Source organism: Miniopterus schreibersii, assembly GCF_964146895.1.
Source record: "Miniopterus schreibersii genome assembly, chromosome: 4".
NCBI classification, from domain to species: Eukaryota; Metazoa; Chordata; class Mammalia; order Chiroptera; family Miniopteridae; genus Miniopterus; species Miniopterus schreibersii.
In genome coordinates, this window is record NC_138105.1 from 52,137,570 (window position 1) to 52,155,967 (window position 18,398).

An 18,398-nucleotide genomic window follows, 5' to 3' on the forward strand; every position below is an offset into this window, starting at 1 on the left:
CTAAACAACCTCAGGAAGCTATTACTCCCATTTTACAGGTGAGGAAACTGCTGGCAAAAATGGGGTGAGAAGAGGGAATAGCCCATAAAATACAGGTATCAAGGAACTATCACCAGTGTCCACATTTCCATATCTCTTTAGTCCAAATCAAAGTTACTTCGGGTAATTACAATTCCTTAAAAAGTAAGTTTTCAAATGACTCAAGAAGTACTGTGTTTTTAAAAGGTCTTTATTTCAGAATTAACTTATATTCGAGGCCTATGCCACTATTACTTTATGTCATACTACTTTACCTGACTTGAATTTCAAGTATCACCAAAGGCAGATCTTATTGTAATCATGTAACTCACACCAAAATCCACCCAGATAAAGTTTTCTTCAGGCCAACAGTAAATTATTTTATTTTATTAATATGTCTTTATTGATTTCAGAGAGAAGGGAGAGGGAGAGAAACATCAATGATGAGAGAGTCACTGATGGGCTGCCTCCTGCACACGCCCTACTGGGGATCGAGCCCGCAACCTGGGCATGTGCCCTGACCAGGAATCGAACCTCGATCTCTTGGATCATAGGTCAGTGCTCAACTGCTGAGCCACACAGGCTGAGAAACAATAAGTTTTTTTAAAAAAAGAAAGAAAAGAAAATACCCAGTGCATTTTCTTACGGAGCAAAGAAAATCAGACTTCAGAAACTGAGCTTTGAAGTGGTAGTAGATCCTACCTTTCTTATTAAATGGCAAGACTGTTAATAAAATGATAGTGATTAGAGGTTATAGCTGTATTGTTGTTTTTAATTTCCTTTCTTTTTTAAATTTTTATGTATTGATTGACTGATTGATTGATTGATTTGAGAGAGAAACATCACTGTGAGAAACATCTATCTGTTGCCTCCTGCACGGGCCCCAACTGGGATGGAGCCGGCACCCTGGGTATACGCCCTGACTGGGAATGGAACCCAGCACCTTTTGGTGTGATGTTCCAACCAACTGAGCCACACCGGCCAGGGTTCCTTTCTTATTTTTTAATTGTTCTGTAAAAGCCCAAGGTCTGGGAAGGACTGCGTTAATCCAGTCTCTACACACAGCACTGCAGTTGGAGAGATTCATTCTGAACCTCAGCCAAGATATGCAAAGCTAATTATGGAACTGCTAATTACTAAACGCTTAAAAGGTTATTTGAAGGCGACTAACATAGAAGGGAAAAAACTCAATAATTTTTTACCATAAATTTAAGTCCTCACTTGTTTAAAATCACCTGCTAAATACAATCTGAAATTACTATTTCAGTTATAAATGTGTGGGTTTTTTTAACCTACAAATTCAAATATCATTGTTATGTAAACTAAATACTTGTGACCAAACAGGCATTACTTTGTAAGACATGCTTTCCAAAAATTACACACAGATCCTTTAGTTGTGTTTTATGAACAAAAACTACTTAAGAAGCAAATATTTATTACAGAACCCCAAAATGAGCGAAAATATCAAAGTATAAGTTGTCAAATGAAAATATAAGACTGCTCATAAACAATGATAAAAAGAAACTCAAACAGAAAATTTAAGTATAATAGACACAATTTTTCCACTAGATTTGAAAGTTAAATATTTACCACAGAAACTCTTTTGTGCAGATTCTCATAATTTAAAGTCCTCTAGGGGAAAGGTATTTTTCAGTCCTCTCATTACAACTGAAGATGTATTCTACTGAGTGACTGTGCAAAGAATTGAGTCTTGTATTGTTAGAAACTCTCAGGTCACAAAGTCATGAGTTAGCAATTAAATCAAAAGGTGCAACAGCCAAAACAAAAAAAATGCTTTTCAATAGGGAATAACAAAGTAATATTATTAACTAGAATATAAGGTGGGGCCATTTTACACTCACCAATTTTAAAAGTAACTTTTACAGCTAGCTAAAAACACAATAAATTAAGTCTTTAAAGTGGAGGAAACAATTCTGCCATAGATGTTTCACCTGAAGAACTAAAAACATTATGTATTTAAACACTCTACAGAAGCAATTTCAAGGGGTCTGAACTCAACGGCTTAATAAAATGGTTTAGAAAAAATCATTTTATTGTTTAAAGCCTTGGGGGATAAAGCTGTTTGTAATTTATTTACGTCTTTTACTTCACTAAATTGCTTTGGTGACCAAGCTTCCCATTTACCTGATTAAAGACATAAACCCAAATAGTTTAATAAAGCAATTACTTAAGAGTCCTGTTTTTCAACAGAGGTGCACTGAAAAACATCAATAGAACGTTTAGTGTTCATTATTTTCAAGAGGCTTTGTTATTCAGAACACAGTGCCCCATTGACTAGAACTTAGCAAGGTTTCCAGACACACAATATGGGACTCGGGACACGCCTTGGATGAGAGACGGCCTTTACCCTCCTCTCCGAATATCAGGTGAAATAGTGACAGCCCCTTAGATCTGAATATTCATGATGTGGCTGAAAGGTCAGGGGACAATTTTTTCTTTTCTCTCCTTACCTCTCTAATGACACGCCTAAATAAAACGTGTCCCTGTTTTCCAGGTGGGTCTGAAAAGCTCCCCCATTTTCAAAGTCCTGTGTTTACACTGGGGCTCTCCCCATGCCCAGACTCTCTTCTAGCTCACTACTTAGGTTACACTAGCAACATCACAACTACTTCTAGGCAACTGTTTGACCTAAATACAAAACTACGTCTTCAGAGAGTTTGGGAGAGAAACTGGACTGCTGGGGTTAAAAGAAAGAAACTGGATTTAACAACAACAACACATTTCTGTATTTTCCTGTATTCTTTAAAGCACCTTTCTTTCGCCTGGAATGAGAATCACACAGACCCCTTTCCAGAGTCTATCCTGAGAAACAGAAGGAAACGTGACAGCAAACTTTCCCAGCTCATATCCTCCTGCTCATGACATCGAGCTTATTAATGTCCGCCTTCCTTATATTACAAAATTCTCACTCTCAAGCATTCATTAAAAAGACAGTACAGGAAAGCTTCCTGCCCTGCATTAACAAGGCACCACATGAAAAGCACCTTCAACCCAAACATTTTTTACTTTTACTTGAGTCAGTATCAAACGTCCGGAAGGTCCCTTTTTTGACAAGCCGGGTGAAGGTGGAAAACATTCACATTCAAACCTATTTTCTCTTTAAAACAATAATAAATAAACGTGGGGGTTTGCATTAGTAATAAGCAAATGAACATCAAGGTGAATAGGGCTGACATTTAAGGATGTAGGAAACGTTTGGTAGCTTTCTCTCTGTTTACTTGTTGGGTGAAGGTTTGCTGGGGGCATGTGCGGCCTTCAGACCGTCAATGAAGCTTTCATCCTGGGGTGTCAGTAGTCACTGGCCCACTTCTGACTCAGGCCGACTTCTAGGCTGGGTCCCTTTTTATTCTACACAAACTGGCACAGGAACAGGAAAGTTTAACAGTTCATTTACTTGGCACAGTCCACAGGCTGTCACAGTGAAGGTTTTGTCTCTTCCAGTCTTGTTTGGCGAAAGAGGCCCCTCCCCAATAGGTTTCCAATCATTGCCATCCTAATTAATCGCCAAAAGGCAACACCACTTCCCCCCACCTCTGATTTCCACTAAAGGCCTCTGACGTCACTTTCTGACCCGTCTTGCTAGGTTCTAACATTCTCAGCCTGTGTGATGTCACTTGGCACTTCAAAATTGAATTGTCTCGTTGAAATTTGCTTTTCCACCGCACTGTAACTGGGGACAAGCATTTTCAGAGGCAGGAGACTGATTCAAGGGTCCATTTTAACACGAATAGTGGATAAGGCACAGGAGGGTCAGCAAAATGATGCCCAAGGTCATGACCAAAGCAGGACACTCTTTGTGTTTGATTAAAAAAAAAACACCAGTCCCTTAGAATAGGAACTTTGTGGAGACACCCTAAAGTTATCACCCATCTCCCACACATTTGGTAAATATGTGCAATCTATGATCCCCCAGATGTGATGGCTCCATCAAGAAAAATGAAAAATAAAAAAACGGTACCAGGTGCCATTCTTGGGCCCTGTCCAAAGGCAGCCAATGGGAGATTCTATTTTATTCTGCTCTTCCCCCCCCCCATTAAATCATCATCATCAACGTCAGAGAAGAGCATTTGGATTTGAACAGATGGCATCCAACACTTCACAAGCGCAGCAACCCTTCGGAGCATCAGACCCTAAACGTCTGAAGGCCCAGGTTCAGAAGGGCTCGATCTGTGTTTAGAGGGCTGGCGGCCAGGCGCGCCGCAGTCACCGCCCCAACGCTCGGGACCACGCGTCACTATCCGGTTAGCGACTACAAAGCAAAAGGAAAATCAAACCACCACATTTTTATAAAATTTCCCTCTCTGTAGTCCGACTTGAAACGACCAAGTCCGACCCCGGCGGCCACGCTGCGGTCAGACAGGACGAGGGAAACAAGCCCGCAGGTAACCGGGGGCGTAAAGGTTAACAAACTTCTCCGACGGCGCGGCACCCGGGGAGCGCGCGGGGCGCCGTGCCCGGGCGCCGCGGACGGAACGCGCCCGCCGTTCACACTGAGAGCGCTGACCTAGCTCCCCAACTTTTCTTCCCCCTTTCACTGGAAAACGGCATCTCTTTTTCAAAAGAGCAAAATCACAAATACACAAACCTTGCCCGGCGTTTTACTTTAGAAAAAGGCCCGCCCGGACGATGGGTCCTGCACAGACCCGGGCCAGGTCCCTGCAGAGCCTTTGCAAACACCCCGGGACTCGAAGGGCTGGGAAGGACGGGCCACAGGCTCGGGAAGGACGGGGTGGCGAGAGGTGCCGGCCGAGGGGAGGTGACCACCCCCCTTCTTCACGCCCCCCAGACTCAGAGGAGACCAGGAATGGGGAAGGCAGCGAAAGGAGAAAGCCGGGCGGCGGAGAGATGAAGCCAAGAGGGCCAGGGGGAAACGCCCGGAGATGGGATGCGTCTGGAAGTTGGGGTGCTACTGGGAGAAGCGGGGCGCGCGGGGCGCACTGTGCGAGGAAGCGCTGGGGGGGCTCGGGGAGGGCGCAGCCTGAGACGCGCGGACGCGGCCAAGTCCCGCCGGGTCTCACCTGCGCGGTCCGCTCCGCCGGGTTCTTCATCACCGCCTGGCGGAAGCTGTTATCCACGTAGGAAGCCATGTCAGCCCGCGGGCCGGGCCGGGGCCGCCGCGCGCCCCCGTCGGCCTCCTCCCGGCCCAGCGCGGCCGCCGCCTCCGCCCTGCGCGCTCCGCCCGCCCGCGGCCAACGAGCCAAACCGCGGCGGCGGCGGGGCCCCGGGGGGCGCGGGGGGCCGGGCGGCCGGAGCCCCGGCGGGAGAGCGAGGCCGAGCGACGGGCGCCGGCGCCGCTCCCGAGACCCGCGGCCCGGAGGGTCCCCGCGGCGCGGTCGGCGGCCGGGAACTCCCCTTCCTCCGCCGCCTCCTCCTCGTCCTCGCCGCTGGGCTGGGCAAGGCTTCCTGGCGCGCCCGGCTCCCTCCGGGCCCCGGCTTGACACGCCTCCCGCGGCTCCGCTCGGGGGACGGCGGCGGCTCCTCCTGGCCCCCGCCGCGCGAGTTATTTTTAGGGAGGTACGAGCGCCCGCGAGCTGGGGGCGGGCTGCGCGCGGGCGGGGCCTCGGCTCCCCTCGGGCGCGGAGGGGCGCCCCCTCCGCTCAGGGGCTCGCGCCGCCGCCGCCGCTCGGGGGTCCCCGGGAAACACTCGGGTCGCCCGCGTCCCCAGTCCTCGGGCACGGGGCGCCGCGGGGAAGGCGGGCTCAGGTCCGGGCGCCGCGAAGCCCGATCGCCTCGGCCGCGGTCCGCGCCGCTCCCGCCGGTCTACTGCGCTCGGCCGCGCCTCCCGGCCGCGGCTGCATCCCCTCGGGCCGCCTCGCCGCCGGGGCTCCGGCCGCCGCCCCCCATCGGCGCGCGGAGCGGGCTTTCCAGGCGCCGGCGCCGCCGCGGCAGAGCGCCCGGCCCGCTCGCTCTCGGCAACTTTGTTCCAGGTCCGTGCGCGGGGCGGGGGAGGGACGGGGCGCCGCGGGCTGCCCAGGTCCGGGCTCCCGGCGGCGGGTCCGAGGGCCGGGAGCCGCGAGCGCGCACAGGCCCCCTCGGAGAGCGCTTGGGAAGCGGCGATTCCCCTCCTCTTCCTCCGCCTCTTCCTCCTGCGCCTTCCCCGGCCGCCCGAGCCGCTCCTCAGGGAGGAAGCGGCCTCCGGGGCTTGTTGCTTTGTGCTGCAACCATGGTGAGCGGTGAGTGACAGGGCCCGGGCGAGTCGGCGGGCGCTGCATCATCGCGGGGCGGGGCGGCCCGTGCGCCCGGTCCCGCCCCTCGCGGGCTGGGCGCCCGCCCGCCGGCCGCGCCCTCGCCCGGGAGCCTCACCTTTGCCTTTGCCCAGGTGAGCGCACAGCTGGGCCGCCGCCCGCGCGCCGCGAGGAGCCCCGAGCAGCCTGGCCCCGGAGAGGTGGCCGAGCCCCCGCGTCCTGGCCCTGCCCCGGGCGATCGCTCTGAACCCAGGGGTAGGCTCCCGGCTGCCGCCGAGCCGATCAGTCCCTGAGGGTTTATGTTGTTTATTTGTAACCGACCGCGGGGAGCGCGCGCCTGCCCTGCCTCCCTGCTCACCGTGGCGCCGGGAGACCCTTCAGTGGCCACGGAAAATCGGAGACGGGAGCGTGCCGGCATCAGCACTGCTCCCAACACCGCCCCGGGCGCGCAGACGCGCCGCCTTTAAAGGTGTTGGCGAGACCCGCACGGGCCTGTGACCTCCGGGAGGCCCTGACGACCCTGGCTCTGCGTTAGGCAGAGCGATCGGCCTGATTCATGGTTCCCAACCGTCCTGCTGCTTCGCTCCCCGCTCCCCCTGGCTTTTTGAGCCAGGTCAAGGTGTGTAAGGTCAGCCAAGCCCCAGGAACAGCTCTGCTGCTCTGGTCCCAGGGTTTTATTTTTATCTGCCTCCCCGCCCCTCCTCTCCCAACAAGTTCATGTTTTGATGTCTAAGTGGAGCCTATACTTAGAGGAGGGTTGTTACTTTTATGACCTGGTGTATTGAACCTATTCCAAAATTTTCAAACATGCTTTTTAAACATCTAGTTTACTTTAAACTCTTGGAATAGGTTGTGAGCATACATTTTGGGGGTCCTTACGTGACTCGTGTGGTCTCCAATTAGAGAAGGGACTGTGAAACTGGATCCCAGTTATGACTTGTATCTCTAGACCCTGTTCTATTCCTCCTGCTGAAACTGCTTCCCCGTATTTCTCTTTCGCCCCTCAGCTGAGCCCGAGCGTCAGATCCTCTGTGACACAGACCACCACCTTGAGAGCAAAGAACATGAATAAATGCCATTACAGCACCGTAAGGAGAGAGGAAGAAAATCAGATCCAATGAAGTGAAAAAATATACCTGACATCTCCATCTGGTGTCTAATAGACATCTCGGAATTAACATGTACAAACCAGGCCCCGGGTCACCTGCCCTAAATGTACCCCACCCACAGCCTTCCCCTTTCCAGTTAATGCCATCTACACCCTTCCAGTTGCCCAGCTGAAAAAACGTCGGAGTCTTTCTTGACTCTTTCCTTTCTCTGACACTCCACAGGGTCAATAATCCTACCTGCTCTGACCTTCAAAGTACTATATCTGGGATCTAACCTCCACCTACCACTTCTACTGCCATGACCCTGGTCTTAGTCAGCAGCAACTTTTGCCTGTACTTTGCAATAACCACCTACCTGGTCTCCCTCTTAAGGCGCTTGCCTCCAGCAGCATACTTCGAGTCTTTTGGGTCCAGCTCAAGTCACTCCTCTGCAAAAAAGTAAAAATAAAAAACACATTGGCTCCCCATCTCACTTACGCTGAAAGCCAGAGTCCTTACCATGGCCTAAATTCCTGTGGACAGGGTCCCCACCACCCCTTCTCTCTCTGACCTACTAGTACTGCTACTACTACTACTCTATCCTTGGCTCGTTTTCCCAGCCCCTTGGCCTCCATGCTGTTTCTGCAACACAAGGAGCAAGCTCCGGTCTTATGCCCTTTCCATTTGCTGTGTGCTCTGCCGCCTGAATTATCTCCCCACTCCCCCCAGCCCACCAAAAACAAAACAAAACCTAGAACGTTGTTCCCTCACCTCCTTAATATCTGTATTCAAATGTCATTTTCTCTGTAACTTCACATGCCTTAGCTCTCTCCCTTTTCTTACCACCACCTAACATATTATAATTTCACCTATTTGTTTTATTTATTGTTTGTCTCCCTCCACTGTAACGTATGCTGCCGAAGTCAATGATTTTTGTTCCCTTTTTTGCAGCTATTTCCAAAGACACAGTGTAAATGAATTAATAACCATAGTGTCACATTTTGTGTGTGAGAGATTGTTATATATATTATCTCACTTGGGGTGGGGGGGCAGCAGAGAGGCTGGGAGAGAAATCCTCTCTGAACCTGTTTTCTGTTCTATAATAAAGGAGTAAGAACTGCATGCCCCAAAGATTTGTAAGACTCTATTATGACATATGCAAAGTACCCTGCGTAGTGCTTGAACCATTATATGTACTCAACAAATGATAGTTGTTGTTTTTTAATGTTTTTATTGATTTTTTTAGAGGGAGAGGATGGGAGAGGAATAGAAAGATAGAAACATGGATGAGAGAGATACATCATTGGTCAGCCGCCTCCTGCACGCCCCCTACCAGGAATCAAGCCAGCAACCCGGGCATGTGCCCTAACCAGGAATCGAACCATGACCTCGTAGTTCTTGGGTTGATGCTCAACCACTGAGCCACACAGGCCGGGCAAATCATAGTTATTTTAAAGGATCATTCTCATCCTATTCCTGTGAGGTTAGTGGAACAGTTATAATCCTGTTTACAGATGAGGAAACTGAGACTCAAATAAGCTACCTGACTTGCCCTCATTCCAGGCCTGCCTTTAAATTTGGAAGGGCCTGGGACAAGCTAAGAAACGGAGACCCATATACTCTATGATAAATACTTAAAGGTATGAATTAACTGGATCATGATGTTGCAGGGAATCCTCGCTTCTGGCCTGAAACTCGCACCCCATGTTCTTTCCAACTCAACTCCATCCCATACCACAAAAAGGCTCACACACATGAAAAACACCCCAGCCTGCACATCATAACTACATCATATAACCCTCACAAAAGCTACTCCTTGGCGATTCCTCCTGCCGTGGCCCAGCCTTGGGAGATCAGGCCTCGAAGTGGCAGGACAGTAAGTTCCAAGGTTCAAGTGCTCAGAGAGTGTGGAACTCCTCATCCTGTGTGGAAGGGTAAAGCTAGAGCAAGGCTCTTCAAAGCCTGGGCAGTAGGCAGGAACCCCAGATCTCACAGCCAGAAAGTTAGGAATTCTAGATGCAAACCCAGCTCTTTTCTCCTGAATGCTCTACTGTGATTCTAAATTGCTCCAGTGACCTCAGGTAAGGCATAATAGTATGTCTTATCCACCAACAAAATGACTAGCTCACTTCTAAGCTATCATTTGACTTCAATTAAAGCTAATTTTCCCACTATAATCTACTTATCTGCATATGTCAATAATGCTAATCACCATTTAACATCTAGGACATCTGCTACATGGCATGCCTTGCTGTTTTTGTTTTATATATATTTTTATTGTTGACAGTACTACAGATGTCCCCCATTTCCCCCCCTTTACTCCTACCCACCCCCATCCCAGGCCTTCCCCACCCTATTGTCTGTGTCCACGGGCTATGCATATAAGGATATAAATTCTTTGGTTATCTCTTCTTGTCCTCACCCCACCCCCCTCCCACACACACAAACACCCCGAGATATGTCCGTCTGCTCCATGCCCCCATGCCTCAGGTCTTGTTTTGTTGGTCAATTCATTTTGTTCATTAGAGTCCACACACAAATAAGTGAGGTCAGGTGACGTTTGTCTTTCTCTGACTGGCTTATTTCACTCAGCATAATGCTCTCCAGGTCCCTCCCTGCTGTCTCAAAGGGTAAGAGATCCTTCTTCTTTACAGCTGCATAGTATTCCATGCTATAAATGTCCCACAGCTTTTCTATCCACTCATCTACTGATGGGCACTTGGGCTGTTTCCAGATCTTAGCTATTGAAATAATGCTGCAGTGAACGTAGGGGTGCGTGTATTCTTTCCCGTTGGTGCCTTGCTGTTTTATTACCATTTGAGCACCAACAGCGAGCGTGGTATAACACGGACAACACAATTAGACACAGAATTTGCCAATTAGTCTAAACTAAATGATGTCAACCAACCATAATCACAGTAAACTATCTACTGCACCGTATCCTAAAGGCGAGTTTTAAAATGAGAGTTTCTTTGTTCTGTCTCTGCAACCATCATATTATCTAGAAAGTTGTTAGAGGATAGATAAAACACAGGGTTTTAAGTCTAGAAATACATTTAAGTCCTGGCCTTATACTATTCTACTTGTAACTTAAAAAGCTTTGGTCTTTCCAACTGTAAAATCTAATACATTCCTAAATATGTCGTGTAAATTAGGTGCTTAGAGTCATCTTTAAAATCCAGTTAAAATAATTTTGTTTTAAATTCCTGTGAGTCCAACTATGACACAAGATTAGGGAGGGTTTGATATACTTTACCTATCTGTATATCTATATAGAGAGGATCATTTTGCTAAAAACAAAACAGCCTGGCTGGGCATGGCTTAGCAGTTGAGCATCGACCTAGGATCCAGGAGATTGCAGTTCAATTCCTGGTCAGGGCACATGCCTGGGGAGTCAGGGGTGTGTAGGAGGCAGCCAATCAATGACTCTCGTCATTGATGTTTCTATCTCTCTCTCCCCCTCTCCCTTCCCTTCTCTGAAATCAATAAAGATATATTTAAAACAAAACAAAACAAAGCAAAAAAACACCATACTGAGTGTCTACTATTCAGTCAATAAATATTTATTAATGTGCTGTGTGCCAAGTACTAATCTTGATGCTTGGAATTTTAAATAAGACAAACATGTTCCCTTCCCTGGCCTGTGGGAGCTTGTTCCACATGCCAGGCACTTGCTTGATTTACTCACCTCACCTAGGACAGTGGCAAGGGTGATAGAAAGCATCCAGGAAGCTGCCCTGCTCAGCTAAGACAGGAACTGCCTCTGATGACCATGGTCTCGTTGTTACAACCCTCTGTAGACAAGTTCTAGAGTGGACAAAGTCGAGTTCTATTACCCTCCCCACAAAACATTGTTTTCCATTGTTTTGCAGTAACCTCTACCCTTGTAGTCAAGTCAGTAAGAATCTCAGGAGAGTGGCTGTAGTTTAGACACCGTATTATTCTCAGTGAGCACACTCCGCTAGGAAATATTGCATTCACCTACAAATAGCATTCCAGAAAGTCCCTGGTGGAGAGTACAGTTACAGACACCCAGGGAGAGGTACAATGTGTTCATAGGACAGAGCTCATGGAACCAGTTAGGATTCAGTGTATCAAAAGCACAATTAGAATCAGACTTTTAGGTTTGATTTTACAGGAATCATAATAAATTCAGTTTTGAGGATGCTGCCATGTAAGTAAGAAGGACACTAATATAGATGTCATGTAAACGCTTAGGTATTTTAGAACTGGTTCTAAGGCCCTTTTTTTTTCTTCTCTAACTTGTCAAAATTGTTAACCTTGGTTCTGCCTTCAACATAAAATTAAATAAAATAAAATAAATAAATATTTAAACTAACAAATAAAACTGTTCCATCTAGTTACACTATTGTATCCCTCCCACAGACATAACTACTTTCTTTCATCGATTTATTCACATCTGAAATATTGGGCCAGTGGGAGAGAACCTTCTTCATTTCCTTACTGTGAGAAAGCTGGTGCTGACATTTCTAAAAGGAAATGCATTGTTAAACTTTTGATCCACCGTCAATTCCTTCTTTTGTTGCCTAGTGTTTGGCACTTATTTTTATGAATTGCCCTGTAAAACTGTAGTCCAGAATCAGTCGGCCAGTTCAAAGAGGTTTAGGTAAGATATATAGACAATTTTTTTAAAACCTGAAAGGACTTCACTTTAAAACTTAGCAATGTAAATGCCACTATGCAGTACTTGATGCATAGATTTTAAAAACCCATACTGCATATCATAAATGCTCAAGTTAATCTAAAGATTAAAAAAAAAAATTTTTCAAACATTCAAAGTTAACCCAGTGAGGTAATTCTGTCACAATGGACCATTGTATAAAATCGTATCTGAGTTTCTCCAGTTATATTAAGGTCATTACATAAATACAACTGAAATTACATCCACAAGCAAAATGGTATGCAGTGCAGAATTTATAAATGTGTTCCCGCGAAGAAGAGCAGCCACAATTATTGCCAGCTCTGGTCTCCACGTGATCTTCAAGGGTAAATGCACTATGCTGTATACTACAGCTGTGTGCCATAGGAGTGTCAAAACCAGACAAGGTCACTTGATCGAAAAGGACTGTATTCTTGGCCAGCAGTGATTTTTTTAAATGCCAATATGAATAATCATTCTGAAGCCATGATTATTTAATATTTGTTAAATCCAAGACTAGTGCTAGGCAGCAGATGTACATAAACAAAGTGCCTATGCGTTGAGCTTACAAATCTAAATTAGGCAAAGGAAGTGAAGGGCAAACAAGGGCGTGGGAAACGCGCACTGAGGGCCTGTTTGGACAGCGAGGCTGTTTCGTTGTATTGTTATTTTGGTTTTAACTATCAGAAGGTCCATGATGTAACACAAAAATTTAAAGGAGGGGACTCAAAGGAGAAAAAGCACATTGCTTTCATGGGAGTTAAGGAAGGAAACCTTAAATATAAATTGACAAAATGTATCCGGTTCGAGACCTAAAGGAGGAAGGCACAAGGAAATGGCAAAAGAGAAACCTTGAACATTGCATGGGATGTGAACATTGCCCGGTAAAGATAACACAGGAGCCCTGGCTAGGAAAAAAGTAGAATGGCCTGAGCCCTCGAGAGGCATAACACAATTGGCCCTGGCCAGCTTTGGTGTTTTTCTTACACTAACATTTTACTTATCACATAACAAATATGACCAGTGCTGGTAAGACATTTAAAACAATTCCACCTTATGCTTATCTCACCTACGAGGAATGAGCCTGTGTCGTCATACTGTCTATAAGAATCCAAATATAATTAAATCACATTAAAGACCAAGGTAAACCCACAGTACTCCACCCTGACCTGGCCAGGTGCCTCACGGGCAGGTCTGTTGACACTAAAGAAACAGAGCATAGAAGTGATTGGATTAACAACCTGATCACCTTGCTGGGGGGAGGGGGGTGGTGTAATGAGCTTTATAAGGGTGTAGTGGAATGTATGACAGAAGTGATAGAGTGGAAATCCTCAGAATCTACTGTCAGACAGCCCTGGATTTGAAAGCCTATGCTGATATACACGAGCTTTGGGACCTTTAGGACAGAAGTTAACATCTCTGAACCTTCGTTTCCGTCCCTCTAAAATGTCATTAGTAATATCTTCCAGATTAATAATATGACCATGACTCAAAATAGGATTTATAAAAGGAAATACTCTTTCTCATCTGTCCCTTCTCCCTACAAGGAATAGTATCGACGATATTTATATGGCCCTTCAAGTCTCTAGGAAAGAAAGATTTTAGGTTAAAAATACATTGACCTAATTAAATTTATATACAGATTTTTGAACTTAGAGAATTAAAATATACTTCAACTGTTGTATTGTAAATAGCCCAGAGCCTCAAAGGCAAATAATTTTCCATCTGAGCCAGTGGTTCCCAAGTGGGGGTGGTCAGCGTCTTCACGGTGCTAAGGGTGCTGGCACCACTGGACCAGCCTCTCCTGCTCCCCAGGGCAGAACAGGAGCTGCTTATCTGTGTCACACCTGGTCTGGTGGTGTCTCCGCCTTTATCAAATAAATGAAAAACTGGAATTTACGCTTACAAATATTGACTCTATTGCAGGTTTATATCTATTTCAAAAAAAAGAGGAATAGTTGCCATGTACTAATTTTTGTGCTACTGTCCCATTTTTTAAGTGTCACAATTGCTGATTCCAAATATAAATATGTGTAAGTCTACACATGGTACTCAAAGACTAAATCTAAAATATGTAACACAGGACCAAATGAACCAGAGAGATCCAATTTAGTTACATACATCGTATGTTGGTGACTTTGGCAACTCCCATATTTGTATCAGATTTTTAAACCCAAATCAATCTATGCTTCACCCTGGCTGACCACGGGCCACAGAATGAGGCTCCAGGCCCCTGTCCATGCCCTCCTCTGCCCAAGGCTGGCTGCAGAGTTACCAGAGGAGTAACCAAGGGGAATCTATACAAACTCACCTGAAGCATTTCTTCCACCCATTTGTCTTTATGGTGACTTAGTGGGGGAAAAACTTTCAAGAGCTGCTTTCTTCACTGTGATACAACTTCCGTCTAAAACTAAGGAAGCTTGTAAACACAAAAGCGTCCCGGAATGTCCAGAAGAAAGAGTAACAGCAGCATTGGCGTTGGGTGCCACACCAATTGGTTTTCTCCCACCATATACAAGAGATCTCAAAAGAGCATCTGAATAGCCGAGTTGTCCCGTTAGAGCATCCGCAGTCTGTGCCACTATGTTGGGCTCAGAGTTAGCCGTGGATCTCCTCCCTGGTACCTGCCAATATTAGACCGCGCTCCTCTGTATGTCCAAAATATTTCTTTGACTCCTCTTTTCAAAACAATGAGATGGGAATTGGAGAAAATAAAGGCTTTCTGAAAGTGTTTCAGTTCTCCCTTCCCCACCCCATGAAACAAAGCACCAGGCAATGTCTCCAGCACCCAGTTGTCACTGCAACTTGCCCTGAAGTGGGATTCGGACTCTGGGTCCAGGATTGGGCCATTCATGCAAAGCTGAAGACAGACTAAACGGAAGGGGTAACCTCTGTGAACAAGGCCAGGCAACCACTGATGGCAGGGAGAGGAGGAGAGGAAGGATATAAGTTCTGAACACTTTTTTTGCTCCCCTTCTGGAAAAAATTGTGTGCCCAAGGCGATATCTAGTCATTACTCACACGCTCTCATTTGGGAGATGTTTAAAACACACATCAAAAATCACAAGCAGGGCCCTGGCCAGATGGCTCAGATGGCTGGAGAGAAGTCCCTACATCAATACACCACAAGGTGGTGGGTTTGATTCCTGATCAGGGAACATACCTAGGCTTCTTTTTTTTATTAATATATTTTTATTGATTTCAAATACCTGGGTTTTAGGTTTGATCCCTGGTCAGGGCACGAACAGGAGGCAACTAATCGATGTCTCTCTCTCACATTGATCTCATGTTGATCTCTCTCTCTCAAAAAATAATAATAATAATGAGAATATATCCTTGGGTAAGGATTTAAAAAACAACAACAGTGCAAGCAGTTATGGTAGAGCTTCCAGCAGGGAATTTCAGATATTACATATTCTTTCTTGTATGCAGTTTATCTTTGGAAGGAGGCACTGAGACCTGGTCATTTCCTGTACAAGAAAAATGATCACAGTCAGTGAATACTATCTTTTCTTATGAAAACCAAGTCATTACCAAGCAGTGCTAGGGCTCTTAAAGACTGAAGTTTTTTCTAAAGCATTCCCACAACAGGCTCCTGGCAATTTACTTATTGGCTAAAAGGTAATGAGTGCTCACTCTATGCCAAGCACTGTTCTGTGTGCTCCAGTTGCATTGTCTTAATCTTCCAACAACCCTATGAAACACATGCTATATACTATACTTTGTTTTTAAGATTTTTTAAAATATATCTTTTATTGATTTCAGAGAGGAAGGGAGAGAGTGAAAGAGAGAAACATCAATGATGAGAGTCATTGATCGGCTGCCTCCTGCACGCCCCTGACTGGGGATGGAGCCCGCAATCCTGCATGTGCCCTGACTGGGAATTGAACCGCAATCTTCTGGATCCTAGGTGGATGCTCAACCGCTGAGCCATGCCCAGCTGGGCTATACGTATTTTATAGTTAGGGGTAACAGAGGCTTAGGGAGGCCCCAGAACCAGGATTTATGTACACTCTGCTGCCAAAGCATTTGTTGTGGTGGTTCTTGGGTCTTCCTTCACGTATTTCTTAAACTTCAGAAGTCAAGTGCCAGAATTAACCATTTGTTGGTCATTAGGGTGACTTTCAACCTTCAGCCCTATTTTCTTCTCTATTTTCTTTCTTTTAAACTTCTTTATTTTTTTAATATATCTTTATTGATTTCAGATAGAGGAAAGGAGAGGGAGAGAGAGAGATAGAAACATCAATGATGAGAAAGTCATTGATCGAGCCCGCAACCCAGGCATGTGCCCTGACCGGGAATCAAACCCTGATCGCCTGGATCCCAGGTCGACGCTCAACCGCTGAGCCACACCCGGCCGGGCTCTTCTCTATTTTCTATCCTTGAGAAACGTGACATTTCCTGAGAAATATGACATTTCCTGAAAAACGTAATGACACTTAACTTGAATTCCAGCCTGGACAACACTCTGACCTCCAAGCTTGCCCACAGGACGTCAGCACATAATGTACTCAGCCACCTGGAATCCAGTATGTCCAACAAAAACAAATGAAGTCATTAGGGATAAATCTAAATTTGGTCATTATTAAATGATGTTAAATCGTACATCCAATCCTCCCCAACCCTCTACTGCCATTGACCTAGTTTAGGCGCTCCTTCCCCTGAACTTATTTCCTGTCTCTAGTCCTCCCAGGTGCCTCCTAAGGAAAAGCATGGAAATCTCTGAGTATCCCCACAGAAGTAGCAAAGGGAAACATTGCTCCCCTGAGGACCATTTACAAAAGTGGTACCTTCCCAAGATATCTTATTTTTTATTATTATTTTTTTATTTAAAAAAATATATATATATATTTTAATCCTCATGTGAGGATATTTTTTCCACTGCTTTTCAGAGAGTGGAAGGGAGAGAGAAAGAGAGATAGAGATAGAAACATCGGCGTGAGAGAGACACATCGGTTGGTTGCTTCCTGCTCTTGCGCCAAAGGGGGCCTGGGATCGAGCCTGCAACCGAGGTCCATGCCCTTGGCTGGAATCGAACCTGAGACCCTTCGGTTCATGGGCCGACATCTAACCGCTGAGCCAAACCAGCTAGGGCCCCAAGATTTTTAAAAGAACATGTTGACATGATGGTTTTTATGATTATGATGAAAAGATGTCCTCTTTAGTCATGTTGAAAGAAGGATCCTAAGTTGTGTAGAGAATGCAGGCAACGGGCCAAACCTCTTTATCCTGCCAGGAGCCGCCAGTCCACGTGCAGGCTCCGCCCGTGGTGGGCGCCTGGCCCTCACCCTTGGCCGGCACCCCGCCCTTTTAGAAACTGCCAGGGCCTTTGCACAGTGATCTTTTGAAAAAGCAAGTCTATCATTTAACTGCAATGCTTAAAGTCCTTCAGAGGCTTCCAACACTCCATAAAGGACAGGCCCCTTGGCAATATATTCAAGAGCCGTAGGTGTTCTGGCCCAGATACACCTGCCTAGTGTTCTGTCCTACCACTGTCCACCCACATACTTCTACTCCAGTCATTCATAACAACCGGGCCTATGAGGATTTGCAAAACTCTCTGATTCCGTAATGCCTTGCATAGGCACCCCTTTCCTAGAATTCTCTCCTCTATGTGTTTTACCTGTGAAATTCCTACTTGTCTTTCAAGACCTTCCTAAGCAAAGGTCTGTGGGCAGACGATGCTACATAAATAACTAGATGGAGCAAGAGCCTGAAATACCCGAGTTGTAACCTTCATTCTGTCTGGTCACGTACCAGCTGCTTGTCCAGAGGCAACTCACATACCTCCTGCGAATCTCAGGGCCCATGTAACATGGAGACAGTATTATCTAGATAACATATGGGAAGCACGTGGGAAGGGAGTTGGTGAAAATGTTAAAAATGTTCTACCCAGGTAGACTTGCTAAAATTTTTTACCCAAGATTTATATTGATGTGGCCTGCCCCTTCCCTACTGGTAATTTGGATTGGCCTCTGCCAACTGTCCACCCTCTGTAAGGACAGCTATTGTATTTAGGACTTGCCTGGCATATGACCTCTATTATTAATTTTACCATATTACTTCTGATTATGTCATTATTCCCTGATTCCTCACCTTTTCCCTCCCTTACCAGGTGAATTAGGCTTCTTACTCAATGACCCCCTGGCAGCTTACATGTGCCATTTTTATAATACTTTTTACATTATACTCTAATCATGTCTCAAATGTCTGCCTCTCCAATGACTGAACTCAACATAAAATACAGGGCCCATGTATTTTAATTTGTTTCCATTCCAAGCTTAACATTGCCCCTGGCACAGAGCAGACAGTCACTAAATTTTTAGTAATTGGATAAAGGAAGAAAGTATATTTTATTGATTAGTAGAGTATAAGAAATATTGCTTTATTAATTCCTAACGGGTTCTAAGCTGCTGGAAAGCTGAT

General features: G+C 46.1%; 2 protein-coding genes across 12 annotated transcripts in view; one reads left to right on the top strand and one right to left on the bottom strand.

Annotated features, from left to right (window-relative positions):
- Nucleotides 1–5,216, bottom strand: part of RAPGEF2 (Rap guanine nucleotide exchange factor 2) — a gene marked incomplete at its 5' end in the record, with an annotated part of 216,469 nt that extends 211,253 nt beyond the window's left edge. For all 7 annotated transcript variants that reach the window (XM_081134183.1, XM_081134184.1, XM_081134187.1 and 4 more), the window contains one exon: nucleotides 5,058–5,216. In XM_081134183.1, coding sequence (XP_080990309.1) covers nucleotides 5,058–5,126 — 69 coding nt within the window. The remainder of the gene's footprint in view (nucleotides 1–5,057) is intronic.
- Nucleotides 5,217–6,281: 1,065 nt separating this feature from the next.
- The window catches only part of SPMIP2 (sperm microtubule inner protein 2), a gene marked incomplete at its 5' end in the record, with an annotated part of 138,873 nt that continues 126,756 nt past the window's right edge, over nucleotides 6,282–18,398 (top strand). For 2 of the 5 annotated variants that reach the window (XR_013998594.1, XR_013998595.1), the window contains 2 exons: nucleotides 6,292–6,843; nucleotides 7,232–7,405. Of the gene's footprint in view, nucleotides 6,844–7,231; nucleotides 7,406–7,555; nucleotides 8,518–18,398 lie in introns of those variants that run through there. The other 3 variants (XR_013998593.1, XR_013998596.1, XR_013998597.1) reach the window with 3 other exon arrangements.